Genomic DNA, 15,192 nt, shown 5'->3' on the forward strand with positions numbered 1-15,192 from the left:
GCTAATTAAAATATCATTAATAACAACAACATAATTTACATCCAAATGGTCATAAAATCATCACAAATATAATGATCGCTATTGTAATCATCTTTGCGATAAGTCTGAGAAATTATACATAATTAGTTTGGGATAGTGTATAACATCCTATAAATAAATAAAATTATTCTAAATATTGTGTAAGTTGTAGCATTATTAGGACAAGTAAAGTACTTGAAAACTTTTTCAACCGTGAAACCTGAGTTTAAATATTATGAATACTTGTATATTCACTTTGTATGTAGCCCTTGTAGAAATACAAAACCTACTGAGGTGAGCACGGTTATGCTGTAACAATACTATAATTTTGATTATATAATAAATTCTTGATTCATGTTCAAAATAAACTATGATAAAGACCATAGTTTTTGATAAAATCTATGTCCCACGTCGGGCGCCACATCTTTTCATTTATTTATCACATCGGTTAATCCAATTATTACAGTAATGAGTTCCCTGGGGCTCGATCAATGACTTACACGTCGGTCTGAGATACGGGGTGATAAATTGCAGGAGAATTTATTATATATTAGTATATATCTTGCTAACAATGTTTTGTATAAAACGTTCAGATACGGTCTGTAACTGTAACAGTTAAAACATTTAAAAACAAAAATATGCCTAAAATTTTAATCACTACAATGTCAGTGTATGTCTGTAAATATTTTTTAAAGTGTAGAATAATATTTCGTTATTTTTTCGGAGTAAAATTAACAAACTTCCAATATTTCATTAAAATATTACTTTATTAAATTTTCATCAAGCAAAATATTTACTAAATATGGTAATTAATTATATTATTATCAACGTATTTTTATTCAGACCTTAAAATTCCTAAAAAAATACGTTTTATACGTATTTTTTTATGGCCTGAATGGCCTTTCTTATCAAATATTTACTTAATCTGTTCGCAAAGTTGTGTAACATCACTAAATAAATCTGGACACGCGCCGTGGTTATTGCCCCATTGGCAATACGAGTACCATTATTTCGAACTAGTATATAAACAAAGTACTTACCGGTCTCTCAGCATCCCCGATGCAGCTCAAACAACGAATAGTCCTTTCAGTTTCAATGAAGAGTAGGTTTTATAACGATTTAACTCTGTGTAGTGTTGATATAATTTTAATTTATGTTTTCAATATATTGCCTTATAGCATTTTTTAAAATAATTTGTGTGAAAGGTTGCATAATGCGTCACAACACGTGCGCCTGTCACTGAGTTTCACAACGCACTGATCCGGGCTGCTACGCAACCGCTTAGCGAACGCAAGATTTTAGGTTTCGTTCAAAAATATGAAAATGTCTACCCCTTATTTTTATAGTATTCTGTCTTTTAGTTTATAATTATGATATTTTTGTTTGAAATAATAAGCAAGGTAATATTATCTACTAGAGCAATAACTTTACTTGAATAAGAAACAATCTTGCAATATAAAATAAATACAGTACCAGTTAGAATGAATGTGACTTGTCACGTTTTTTGGCAAGACGATAGAAAGGAATTCACGGAATTATTTTTCGAGTTATAACACAAAGGTAGCGTGCTATAAGTCATGAAATTAACGTATCGTGTGCCTTTCATGATATTATAGTTGTCGCGGTCATTCAACCGAATAATATGGTGTTATATCACAGATAATGAAAGAATATAAAATTTAATACTTAATTTTTGCTAAAATGTAGAAATATTTGTAACAAAGACAGAATTAATTAATTTATTACACACTAAATTATGCGAACAGTTTGTTATATTTTCAGCTTTTATAATACATAACATTATGTTTATGTTTACTAGTAATTTAATTAAATAAAATACTACAGAAATAGTCGCAATTTTTGAACGTAAATGGATCGATAGAATAGCGGGGAAAGCGCGGGAAGCCCATTGTAATCGCCATCTTGGAAATGCGTTGTCATGGCAATGTTAACCGCAGTTAACTTCAGAAGTACGACAGCATTTTTATGTTTCATGTTTTATTATTATTATTATACGAAATACACGATTTATTTTATGAATCGTCCCCGAAGTATTATCAAAATATGATGTTAATGAGTTCTTAGTTTACTCGTATATATCTCACAATTATATTATAATTCTATTACCGTTACATTAATACAACTGCAATATCAATCTGCAATCTAATGAGTAATTATTTTCTTAATATAAACTGTTTAAGCGATTTTGATATATAGTAAAAACTAATGACATGCTTGTAAAATAAGCCTAAATATTTTCTAAAATAAAACTAACTTCTCATAAAATCATGTAACGGCATGTAAAAGTATCATCAAAATCGGTCCAGCTGTTTTCAAGATAAGCCAGAACAAACATACAGACGAACATCAATTTTAGATTTTTTTTATAAGTATTGTATCTTTATAATCACATATACCTACATTTAGTAAAAAGCTATTATTTCGATTTTATAAGCACATCAATTTTATTTTTTTTATAAATTCGGAAAAGGTAATTTATAAAAGTAATGTTTTTGTTGCTATGGTATTTTAAATATACATATTTTTTTTTTTATGAAATCTGTGTCGAACGGGCAGGAGGCTCAACTGACTACCGTCGCTTATTGACTTCTGCAACATCGGGGGCCTTGTCCTTCACCAAAGGACATAAAAGGACTTGTCCTATGAGTAGTCATATCAGTTAGGAAACACCGGTAGGTTCCAGTAAGTGCCTAAAAATCGAGCTCTTGTGTATTTCCGGGCAAACAGGTGAATAGAAAGGAATTTAATTATAATTGATCAAATAATATTACTTTTTGGCATAAATCACATTGGCTCCTCCGTGGTTTGATGGAAATGAGCTGAGCACGAGATGAATAATTATAAACATAAAAATAAGACTTTGCTTTTCCGTGTTTGTATTCGCGACCTTCGATTGAGGTCTACGTGTTCTATCTCTTGGATCTCGAGTTTTTAAATAAAGAAAAAGTATTTATCATGATATTCACTAAATGTGATATAGAAAAGATTGATTTCATTGTAAATATCGCGTTAGAACGAGCAGTTAATCTCAACCCGGAGCGCGCAGACGAAAGATCTTATAATTTTAAAATAAATCTCTTTTTCTCTTTTCATTCGTCTGCCCCCCTGTGGGTGTCACCCCCGTTGATCCACCGCTACTGACCGAAAGTTTTAAACTTTGTTTGGAACAAGCTCTCTCAAGCCCGTCACTAAGTTAGCGTGAAAGTTTTAACGTGAGATAGAAAAACTGTTTTATTACTTTGCCATAACATTTCCAAGAATGAAAACAACACTATTGATCCATGCTATAAGGTCTCATGACTAATTATGTTTAAAATTCTTTTAATGAATGGGTACAATTTTGAGAGTACTTAATTTATTTCTACAAAATAAAACATATTTTTTTTCATGTTTGAAATCAAAGTTCAGAACGTAAATTTAAAACAACCAGTAGGCACTCGTTTCAAAAGTTTATTTTAGTAAAATACAATTAAATCATGAAATACTAAGTTCATAGATACGAGCTGCTCCGCCCTCGTAGACCGTGGCGAGGTCTTAATATATGGTCGTTAGTTCTGGTGAATGCTAAGGACGAGTCATCGGGAACTATCGCCTGTATTGTTTTTTTTATGACCATCTGATGTTAAGTGGTCACCACCGTCCATAGACAATGGCGCTAAAAGAAATATTAACCATTCCTTACATCGCCAATGCGCCACCAAGATGTTACGTCAATTGTGTCTGTATGGGATACCTACTCATAGCATCTTAGTAGAAATTTATGTAAGGTCCCTATGGGAATCATCGTCAAAAGTCACACCATCCTATTGTTATCACAGATATGTCATTGGATACAAAAAATATGTGTGTGAAGTTGATGACCATTAAAGAGGAAGTCGCCTCACGAGACCAATAACAATAATTAGTATTATTATTGAAGTACGGAAAGGGAACGTCGTCCTCCGTGGTTGAAAATATAAAAACTTTTTCAACATTATAAAATAGACACATCAAATTATTGGACCGACACGCGACAGTATTGTACGTACGTGTATTGTACGCAGTAATTTCTTATTGGACCCACTCAATTATTACAATTTTTTTCTGCGAGTGGCAATAGTGGTACAATTTCTAAGGCAATTGCGCCAGAAAATTAGTAGAAATTTAGCAACACTAGCATCGATTCTCTCTTGACTTTAAATTTAGAAGTGTCGTTATCATAACAGTCATCTAGATTTTAGTGATTTTTTATTATACAGATACAAAAGTTATTGATATTCTGAAGGTTACGTAAGCAAAGTTCAAAATCTCCACGTTACTCCATGCATGTAATAATATCATGCACAGAATCCCGAGCATACGATCGAATTACGTCCCTCTCTTCTATCTTGTTAGCACGCTACTGCATGTACTCATACTGGTACTTAGCGCGTAATTACAACGAATGAGGGGCTGAGAAGTGATTTACGAGTAAAGTACACTGGTAGAGCACGTAGCATTCGAATGGGGATAAATATTTACAATCACTGTTTAGATAATCCATATATCTACAGCTCTATACCTATTACCAATATCTATTTTTAAAAAAAACATTAGTTAATTTAGTATACCTGTCTGATTATGATTTACTAGCTGCTCCGCGCGGCATTTATTTGACATCCTTACTCCGCGCTCATGGGCCGTAGCGTGATATTAAACACGAATAATATTTTTTCAAATAAGACTGGCCGTTCCACAGTATTAGCGAATTCAAACAAACAAATAATTCTTCAGCTTCATATAGATTTATCGTAAGTTGTCCAGGTTTTTTCATGCAACCAAAAAAATGTGAAAAGGATGTTAATGTGAACTAAATATGGTATAAAATTATGCATTACTAGTATACAATCGGTATAAAATATGTGTAACTATCCTATAAAATGTTTTTTAATATAAATATAAACAAGCCGCATCGCTGGCTAGCTATTGTGTTTGGGTGTAATCTATAAACTGAATAAAATAAAGGCCGACTTTCGAACGACGTCGACATCACGAAACCTAAAATGGAAGTGCTTTCAATATAATGCCGAGCTTCCACAGCAACAACTTTGAAATAACTATGTATATTAAATTAAATTTTGTAGTACTCATTACTAATAATCTTTTTCTATCTTATTTGCGATTTGCAAATTACTCAGTTATATTATTAAATTTTCAATACAAAGAGTTCTCGATTAATCTATAATATTTATTTATTTATTTAAATGCTTTATTGACCACCATAAAGTTAATGGGCACAAAATGCGGACTTAATGCCTGAAGGCATTCTCTGCCAGTCAACCTTTAGGTCAAACAATATATATATGCATAGAATTATATAAAACTACATAAAAAAAAAACATATACATACATATCCATACAGTATCTACAGAATAGATATTGATATATACTGTCTATCGTAAAAACATATATATAATATAACAATAGTTAATTTAGTAATAATAGTGCATAAAATAAATCATAAGAACTAGGGGCTTTCTGACAATATGTGCTCACGTAGACGAGTTTTAAAAGTAAATTTTGAGGTAGCTTTCCTAACATGTTCGGGTACTTTGTTCCATAACACAACTTGAACGGAGTAGGAATTAGAGACGAAACCGGAAGTGTGAGTACTTAATAATAAAAAATTATTGCACTTAACTTATTATATATCCACTTTTATTTTACTTCCAAATTATCAATAACACCTTAGTCGACATTTAAAAACCCATATGGGTTGAATCATATAAATTTTAGGTCCAAGGTTTTCAATTGTATTTACTCTCCCCGCTCTAACTTAGAATAGAATAGAATAGGCCCTAACTTTGAACATAATACACATGATAAACAATTTGATTTTACAGCTGACAGCTGATGCTGGTGTTGAGCTCTTTATAATTTATTTAATGTCTGAGAGTGACAGAATTCAACGTATTATATTTATTAAGCTGAGATTCGAATAAGTTTTAATCTTTAAGCATAGCATAGCATGCCTGTGGCTTAATACTTTAGGGCTTGGTCAGCGGGAAATAATCGGACCATATTCGTTAGGTAAAATAAACTGGGTCATAAGGGTTGAAGTGTCGTTAATTGTGACCTGTCCTCGTGAGATAAAAAGGTTTTTTTTTTAATTTTGTAAATACACTAAATAAAATCATGTCTGTAATTTTAATTTTCATTTAGAATGTTCAAAAGAGGTAAAATTTACCATTGTCTCTTTCGCTGGCGTACGTAGAACATCTTACCAAAAGTTCATTAAAATCGGATAAAAATAGTTTAAGAACACACAGTGACAAATATACAGATAATACAATACAAACATTCATTTTTATGTATCATGTAACACTCTGTAAATGTCCCACTGCTGGTCTAAAGCCTCTTCCTTTTGAAGAGAAGGTAATTCCACCAGGTTGCTTTAACATTAGACCCATGCATGGTTGAATTGTATTAATATTTTATGGTATTAGGTAGATATAATCTGAAGTGTGTACTGTATAGCATAGGTCATCAGTAAGTTTATCTTTTTAATAAAACGGAATGGGCCTATTCAGTTCTAGGCTAACAGTACTAGACGAACCTTGGTTTGTATTTTACGACAGAGTTAGAATCATCATTAGTTATCAGTCATCAGTTATCAATTTATATTGTTATATTAATTTGCGTACTTTGCTTTTTCACTCCTTGACTTGCATTTTACATGAAACAAATTCGCACTTACTTTTCCTTGCTGTATAATCAGTGTGTTTGGAAAAAATAATATCTTCTACCAGACACAAAAGCATTGTTGTTATATTAATCTAGCGTTGTTTGATCTGAAGCAGTGAGCTGTGACGGGATAGTTGAATGCACCATCAAACAGAAATCTCTACATATTCAAGTATTACAATAGTGTCTCTTGCAAGCCTAGCCTCATTTCTATTCAAACATCCAACCGAACTGGTACTTGACAGTTATTTTGGATCAATAAATTATTATTTACTCAAATAAAATTCAACATTTGTATTAAAATAAAATAAAATTGATGTTTCAATCATTTATAATTATTTAGGGAGCTTACAAAAATTTTAGGTATCAGATGTAAGAAACGATGATATTAAGTAGGCAACCATCATATTGACGCAGAAGTTATAATCCCGTTATATTTTATCTGTTCTTATTTCTTACCTTATTTGATGTGATAATCTGGCAGGAATCACAATGTCATTTGTCAATTTCATTTCCGTAGAAAAGAGAACTAACGGGAAAATTTAACCAGTGTCATTTATGTTTATAAATTCACAATTTTCAATTGTTTTATTCAAAATCATTAATTCCGTCCACCTTGCACCTCTCATTCCGTCCGTGCACAACACAAAAACAACGTACAAAGTGATGAGGTATGGTTTAAATCCGTCTTGGTCCGTCGCCAGTCAAAAACAAGTTGGGCGTAGGACGATTAAAGCTGTACTGATCTAAGAAGCAAATAATTGTCTACTGTTGCAGATAATAAGTGTTCACGAGCGTCGATCGCTCAAATTTGTGCAACCAAGACTACAAGAAAGACAGATATGACGCGTCCCGGTCCTCCCAGCGAAAACCTTCCCACTGTAAGTACCAATTTATCAGTATAATAAGAAACTATTCAAATTTTAAACATACGACTTAATAGTTTAATAAGCTTAAATGCAAAAGTATTCAAACTTATCATTATTTTGTTAATTATAAATAGCAAAACACATTTTGTTAATCAATTATAAACATATTTAGACATTTTTGCAAAATTTTATAAACCAAGATTATTTTGCCTTTACCACTTAAAACTTCTTTAAAACTCATTGTGATTGTTTTATTTTTCTAATTTTTTTACTTTAAATCAAAGACTTGAATAAATTTTAAACTATCTGTAGTACTGTTATTTTTCAGAGTTGATTTGCATTGAGCCATGGTGTCCATATTCAAAGACTGTGACCGTGTATGTTGCCAGACTGTTTAGAGCTTGCTTTTTTTAGTTTCAATGTTTAAAACTGGAATGCTAAGAACCTTAATAACTCGAGCATAGCTAATATAATTAAATTTAAATTACTTGTAATTATTGTGATATTATATTTATTAAAAATATTTCGTTTATTAAAAAAGTTTCAACTATCAAAACAGTTCATAAAGCACCATAGAACTAAATCTGACTCTTATGACTTTTCGTTTTATGAGTTATGCTCATGTTATATATCGTTTTTAGTTGTTTTATTTGTAAAAACTTAGAAATATAAATGTTTTTAACTGTGTCATACTTTTACTAGATATCACCCCTTATATATATTGCCTTGACTTGAAGATTGAGGATCTCTATAAACATACAAATATATATATATATATATATATTGTATTGATATGAATGTCAATAATATGTATCATAAAATTAGATCTTTTTCAATATAATTTGTACAAAAGTTTGAAACAAATTGAACAATGACAATCATCAATCGTTTGACTCAGAGTTCCCTCTTAAAAATGTTTTGTATGTAATCCCCTATGTTTTGATAGATATTATTGTAGTAGAATTTTATCTGACAAAGAAGTTTATCTGTTACTATTCATACATCATTTTTTATGGAAAAATTATGTTTATTATGAATGAAATAATCTCAGGTGATAGTTAAAAAAGCTAAAATATTGAAATTAAAATTAATAATATCATTATTTCAACAAACATATATCACCAGATTATTTTTCTTCTATGTATGAACTAAAAGCTTATGTAATTTAGTCTGGTTGTTATACTGAGAACAAAGTAATGAATAGAAATATTTAGGCATAGTGTCCACATCACAGTACCTATGAATAAAGCCATGGGTACATTTTTGTCAAGGACATAAATGGCAGAAAAAAACTTTATTGGAAAATAATAGATTAATTCAAGTCATGTTTGCATTTTCTAAGTTTAATTAAGCTTGTTTGTTCTGTACTAGTTGTTATGGAGCTCTGTAACCGTAACTGAAATTTGATATTGTATATTAAACAAAGAATATCATGTTCTTCTTGGAGATTTATTTTAAAACTGTTTGCACAAATTCATTGAAAAAGATTAGTTCAAATACCCTTTAATTGAAATAATATAATTCCTGAAGTCAGTAGTGTTAAAATGTTACATTTTATAATGGTATAACAATAGTATCTATATCGTTTTCAGGTGAAACTTGTGGTGGTAGGCGATGGTGGTGTTGGTAAAAGTGCAATTACCATTCAGTTCTTCCAGAAATTGTTTGTCACAGATTATGATCCCACCATCGAAGATTCATACATTCAACATACAGAGGTGGATGGACAATGGTGCATACTTGATGGTATGTGAAATATAATAATTTGGGTAACATTCAAAAAGTAAAGTGATAAAGGACCCACACAGGACTTAGACTTTTTATTCTTTTGAAGAAAAGGTTTTTAGTGTATTTTATATGAGAAATCTGGTGCGGGACTGGGGCGACGTCTTCACCGTCTATCGTGTGGGATCATACTTATCCTGGTTCTATTTTGCCGTCATTTTTTGGTGGGAGGGCTTCGTGCTAGCGCGTCCGCATAGGTACCACCCACTCATCAGATATTCAAATATTTGGTTCACAGTACTGGACACGGCGGGCCAGGAGGAGTTCAGTGCGATGCGGGAGCAGTACATGAGGAAGGGCGACGGCTTCCTGCTCGTGTACTCGGTGACGGACAAGCAGAGCTTCGAGAATATAAGGCACTTCCATACGCAGATCCTGCGAGTGAAGGACCGGTGAGAATTCCGGAAAATGAATTCCTTTATTCCGTCGCGTGTCTGACCCCTCTCACTCACTGCCCCCCCGTGCGCAGCGAGACGTACCCCATGCTGGTGTCGGCCAACAAGGTGGACCTGGTGCACGCGCGCGCCGTGAGCGAGGAGGCGGGCCGCGAGCTGGCGCGCGCGCTGGCCGCGCCCTACATCGAGACCAGCGCCAAGGAGCCGCCGCTCAACATCGACGCCGCCTTCCACGAGGTGACCTTACGCCGTCCCCTAGGTGACGTTTATTACTGGAACCCTGATCGTTGCACGCGACCGAAAACGACGTCTCTGTCCGCAGCTCGTCCGCATCATCCGCAACCATCCGCAGCAGGAGGAGAAACAGCGCCGCCGCAGGAAACTTTTCGGCCGGTGCGCGCTGCTCTGAGCCTCTCGACGAGCCGGCCTCTCGCGAGGTCCAGTCGTCCGTCTCCATTGAAACACTTGGTAATATTTGCGTTCGAAAGTTTTCCGAAACTTCATGATGTCACCGAAGATCACACCGATGTCTTACCGATCTTCGTTTACAAGTCAATGTAATTACAACAGTGTCACCGCCGCGCGTTGACGACGCGAGTTTCCGATTATTCTTTTGCGGAGACGCAGATTGACGTCCGTGTGGGCTGACGAACTAGCTCGGCACGAGGGAAATTACTAATTAAATACTGCACAAGGGAGTCGTTAGACGTATTCACGTACATATATGAATGTTACATGTACGTTTGTGATATATTTTTTAAAGCTTTATTTCCAAAGTATTATCTGAAATTGTTTTCTTAAGAGAAGTATTTTGTTAATTTATTTTTAGTTCTACTTATATTTCGTGGTATCTTTAAATCATAGGAGATACAAATTTAAAATGGTTCGTTTTTTATTTTAATATATAGATTTAAAGCTATTTATCATAATGGCGAATGGTTGACACGACAGTTGAGGACACGTTTTTATGTACGTATGTGTCTTTTCCGACATCGTTAATGTATATGTTCATAAAGTCGACCTATAGCTGAGGTACGGTTAACAAAACATCTTTGCAAATTTAACAAGAATCTACTAAATTCAGATTAATTCAGCGTAAATTTGCAGATTTTTTTGGGAGACATTAATTTAAACAATTCCTATTCGATTAGTTATGTCCACACTGTGCGTTTTCATCTTCAACTTCCGTCATCATTTTTCTATTCAACTTTCCCTTGACGATTCCTTAATCGAATGCAACATTGAACGCGATGCCAACTTGGTCATTTTGTTTCGGGCAGTGTTTTTTTTTAATTCCTCATGGACGCCTGGGAATGGAGGGCCCAGGCAGTGCCGGACTCTTACCGACTAAAACCCCATTTGTCATCATATTATATTATTTCAGGGTCTTTATTTACAATTTTTGTACATACAGTTTAAAACTTATATTTACGTCTAAAACATTTTATATAATACACAATTACAGCAAAACTACCAATACTACTATTTGACTACTTATCTACGTTTCTAATATTAACAATTTTACATATTTTCACACAATAATCCATTAAATCATTTCTGTACTCTTTGTTCTCAATTAATTCCGGTAGGCTACTCCTTTCCAGTTTCACCCCCGTTTTATGTTCTAAATTATATTTATCTATTTGGTGGATGGGGCACTCGAGCAAACAGTGCAGCGTTGATTCCACCGCCTGTGGATCGCATAGACATGATGGGTTCTCCCTACACTTGAACCGGAGTATTCGGAGAATCCACCATGTCCCGTGAGCATCTGCGTTAGGTAGCTCTGGGGTTTATGCGCCTTTATGTCTTAATTATTTTATGCGCCTTTACCGCGTCCGGAAAGAACGCTCTCGTTACGGAAGCGGTCCCTCCTGACTGGTATCCCCGGTTCCATTCATCGAGAGTCTTCTCACGAATGTTCCTCTTGACGAATGAAACCGGAACCTGGTCGTAGTCCGGCTTTCTCCGGCACGTGAGCGCCCCTTCCTTCGCCAGGCAGTCTGCGCGTTCATTTCCGGGAAGACCCGCGTGGGCTTTGATGCAAAACAAGGATACCATCTTGCTTTGAACCAAAGCCCGATGTAAATTGCGTCTAATCTCCACCGCCAACGGGTGAAGGTTCCATTGGCCCGTTACGGTCTCCAGCGCTGCTCTGGAGTCACTGTACAGACAAAGGAACTCCCCTTGTTCTTGAGGTTCTCGCTTGTGGCTCTGCAGATGGCCAGGAGTTCCGCCTGGTAGACTGTGCAGTACGCGGGTAGACTGAGTTTGACTGCCTTGGTCTCGACCTCATTATTCCATCAGGATAATGCAGCCCCTACCCGACTGCCAATCTTGCTTCCGTCGGTGAAGATTCGCACCTGCTGCACATTGTTTTGGTCTACCTGGTTCTGGTCTGAGAGACTTCGGATCTTCAGGTCCATCTGCATCGCCGGGTGAAGAGCGTCCGCAAATCCAGCCGCTCGTTCAGTCTCTCGATCACCCAGTACTAAGCGGGATGACCCTCTCCGTGCCTCGTCAAGGGCGGCTGCTTCCTTCACTCTTAGGTCGAGAGGTAGTATCCCGGCCAGTACTAGTGCCGCGTTCAGATAGACTGTGCGGTAGGATTTATATATATATAGCTTCTAAGCGAAACCTCTCTGGACCGCGTTCAGATGTTTTTGTACGCCAAGTTTTCCCGCTGCAGGCGCCCACGCCGCTGCTGCGTAAGTAATAATTGGCTCTATTGCTGCTGTATAAATTAGCCTAATTATTTCTGGGTGTAAACCCCAGCTAACCCTTGCGGCTTTCGACAGCCTTTTGTACATATCTGTGCCTTTGGCACATATGTTCGCGACGTGGTTGTTGAACGTGAGCTTTCTGTCTATCGTGAGCCCCAGGATTTTGATCACGTCAGCCATTCCGATATCCACCCGGCCATGCTCAAACGTGGGGTGTCGTATTTCAATTTATTTGTCATGATCATTGCGCAGGTCTTATGTGGTGCGAATTTCAATTTATTCGCTACATCCCATTCGTGAGCAAAACTCAGGGCGGCTCCGGCCTGTCTCTCAATCTCAAGAGCCGTGTCTTCCGCAAAAATCATCACTACGTCGTCAGCTAATGCTTGACAGAAGTACTACTTCTCCATTTCCTGTAATAGTGAGTAAATCTAGCAAGAGATTCCACAGGATAGAGCCAACTATTGACCCTTGCACACATCCTTTGTTTGTGGCTCTTACCGTTTCTTCCCCAGCGTATCTGAGTCTGACTTTCCTTTCGTCGAGATAACTATCTAGTAGCCGCCTGATGTTTACCGGTACTTTTTCCTCAGCCAGACGAATTCTGATTGCTGGCTACCATGCGCTGTCGAAGGCTCCCTCTATATCTAGTGACACCAGGGCGACAAGCTTTTTGAGCTTAATCTGCCCCTTTATTGTGGTGTATCAGGGTATAGAGGGCGTCCTCGGTGCTCTTCTGGGGCATGAATCCGAACTGGTGAGTACTGAAACGCGGTATTAGCTGCTTTTGATCCTTGCTTCTATCATCTTTTCCAGGACCTTCCCCAAAATTGGCAGCAGGCCTATAGGTCTAAGATTTGGGGTTCGTGTAATCTTCCTTGCCCAGTTTTCTCAATATCACCACTGTGGCTTCCTTCCAGGTGTCCGGGAAGTATCCTATCTCTAGGCACTTATTGTACAGGGCAAGGAAGGCGTCCGGCTCCTGGTATATAGCTCGACCGCATATGTCCGCGGTGAAACTATTTGCCCCTGAAGCCTTCTTTGGATTAAATCCTCCGATCGCGGTCTTTAATTCCAGCATAATAAACGGCGGGTTGTGATGCTCAGCATCAGTTGTGGAAAACTTCCGTAATCTGCAATAAACTTCAATGTAATGTCTTTTTCTTCGTCCGCCGTCTTGTTGTTGAACGGTTTGTGGCACAGAAATCCGCTACACGCGGGAAACGTGCTTCGTAGTGCGCGCTATGCTTTCAACTGTCGATAACGCACGCGGCAAGGGCAAGCCCCTCGGGCGCTGTCGACCGCGCTGGGACGCATGCCCTTACTGAACGAAAAAAGGCACGTGTGGACATAGCTATTAGTTAACAGCAATCATTTGTATTTGCATATATGATCATTGTTTAGATTTCCAATGTAAATTAATCGATTCGGCTTAGTAAATTAAACATCGATAAAAACCTTACTATGAGTTTTATCAATCCGAGTCGTGACAACTCCCAATACTGTCAAAATTATGATCTTTTTACGTCATTTCTCAAACAGCTTATAATATAGATGGAAGATTTTATGCATACGCGCATATACTATATCTATATGTTGCCGATAGTGTAAATACATATAATGAAAATATAACGTGCGTAAATCGACCATTAGTTGTAACGTAACCCAAAGAGATGTATTTTAGACGCTTGTTTTTGTTACGTCTCGAGACGATAAAATGTGTACATTGTTGATTTATAAAAGTATATAGTATATAATAGTGTTGTACTAATGGTAAATTCATGGCAAGCTACATGATATTTATTTATTTATTACTAGCTACTTATTCCGGCTCCTCACGGGTGGAATAAGAATCTAAATAAAACGTTAATATTGAAGAATAAACAACCAAGAAAACTTATTTTTTTTAGACTGAATCCTTTTTGCCGACGCTGTAGAATGCACCAAATTTTTAAAACATCAGATGGTTAGAAACTTAGAGGACATACATTCAAATATTTCTTAATTATGTCGATTAACAAAATCCACAATTAAAAAGAATTATCAAGAAATTTAAATATCAAAAAATATCGACTAATTTAAAACCATTACAATCACTGATTTTGACGTTTATAAAAACCTATTGTGATTCATTCACATTTCTTCCAGCGAAATAATATTTTAGTTTTGACAATGTGAATAGGTGTTTAAATTTGACCACACACCAGAGAGTGTTTTCAATATCGGTACTTAGTAATATATTTAGATAGCGACTATCGAGAGTCAAAATATCGATAGTTTCACAGCACTAATACAAAATAAATATAAAAGTATATGATATGATACACATTATGATAGCTAATTATGTTAAAATGCATTATAAATTAAATTTGTGTTTTTGTTTCAAACGAGCGATACGTGACGTGTCATTTGAGGTTATGTCGTCATTGAAACATACATTCGGACTCACAAAATGTAGATAAAATATTATAATTTTTATATTATAAAGTATATAAAAGTCGATGTAAAAATACGAATGTCGTTCGGGCAACATTGTAACGCGTAAACCCCATACAGATAAGCTACTGTATATAATAAATAATTGTTATTCTTAATGTATCGATTTTATGTAGAATTTGTATTATCACAAACATAGAGTAAGGACCTCCTTGAATACTAAGTTAGACTGTTAGAATCGGT

At 35.6% G+C, this 15,192-nt stretch overlaps 2 protein-coding genes across 4 annotated transcripts in view; one reads left to right on the top strand and one right to left on the bottom strand.

The window, feature by feature from the left end:
- LOC125068036 (protein GLUTELIN PRECURSOR ACCUMULATION 3-like) overlaps positions 1 to 7,328 on the bottom strand; it is a 27,638-nt gene extending 20,310 nt beyond the window's left edge. Inside the window, exon 1 of one of the 2 annotated variants that reach the window (XM_047677005.1) lies at positions 7,201 to 7,328. The gene's annotated coding sequence lies outside the window, so the exon portion shown is untranslated. Of the gene's footprint in view, positions 1 to 1,058; positions 1,233 to 7,200 lie in introns of those variants that run through there. The other variant, XM_047677006.1, reaches the window with a different exon arrangement.
- LOC125068038 (ras-related protein M-Ras-like) lies at positions 7,270 to 13,311 on the top strand. Of its 2 annotated transcripts, XM_047677008.1 has the most exons (7): positions 7,283 to 7,412; positions 7,519 to 7,622; positions 7,939 to 7,987; positions 9,203 to 9,356; positions 9,634 to 9,787; positions 9,865 to 10,027; positions 10,113 to 13,311. In XM_047677008.1, the coding sequence occupies exons 3-7, from the start codon at positions 7,958 to 7,960 to the stop codon at positions 10,197 to 10,199; spliced, it is 588 nt and encodes a 195-aa protein (XP_047532964.1). In that variant the 5' UTR covers positions 7,283 to 7,412; positions 7,519 to 7,622; positions 7,939 to 7,957; the 3' UTR covers positions 10,200 to 13,311. The 2 variants fall into 2 exon arrangements, with proteins under 2 accessions (XP_047532963.1, XP_047532964.1); XM_047677007.1 differs by lacking the exon at positions 7,939 to 7,987 and having other exon boundaries at positions 7,270 to 7,412.
- Positions 13,312 to 15,192: the final 1,881 nt, after the last annotated feature.

Source organism: Vanessa atalanta, chromosome 13 (genome assembly GCF_905147765.1).
Source record: "Vanessa atalanta chromosome 13, ilVanAtal1.2, whole genome shotgun sequence".
Taxonomy (NCBI): domain Eukaryota; kingdom Metazoa; phylum Arthropoda; class Insecta; order Lepidoptera; family Nymphalidae; genus Vanessa; species Vanessa atalanta.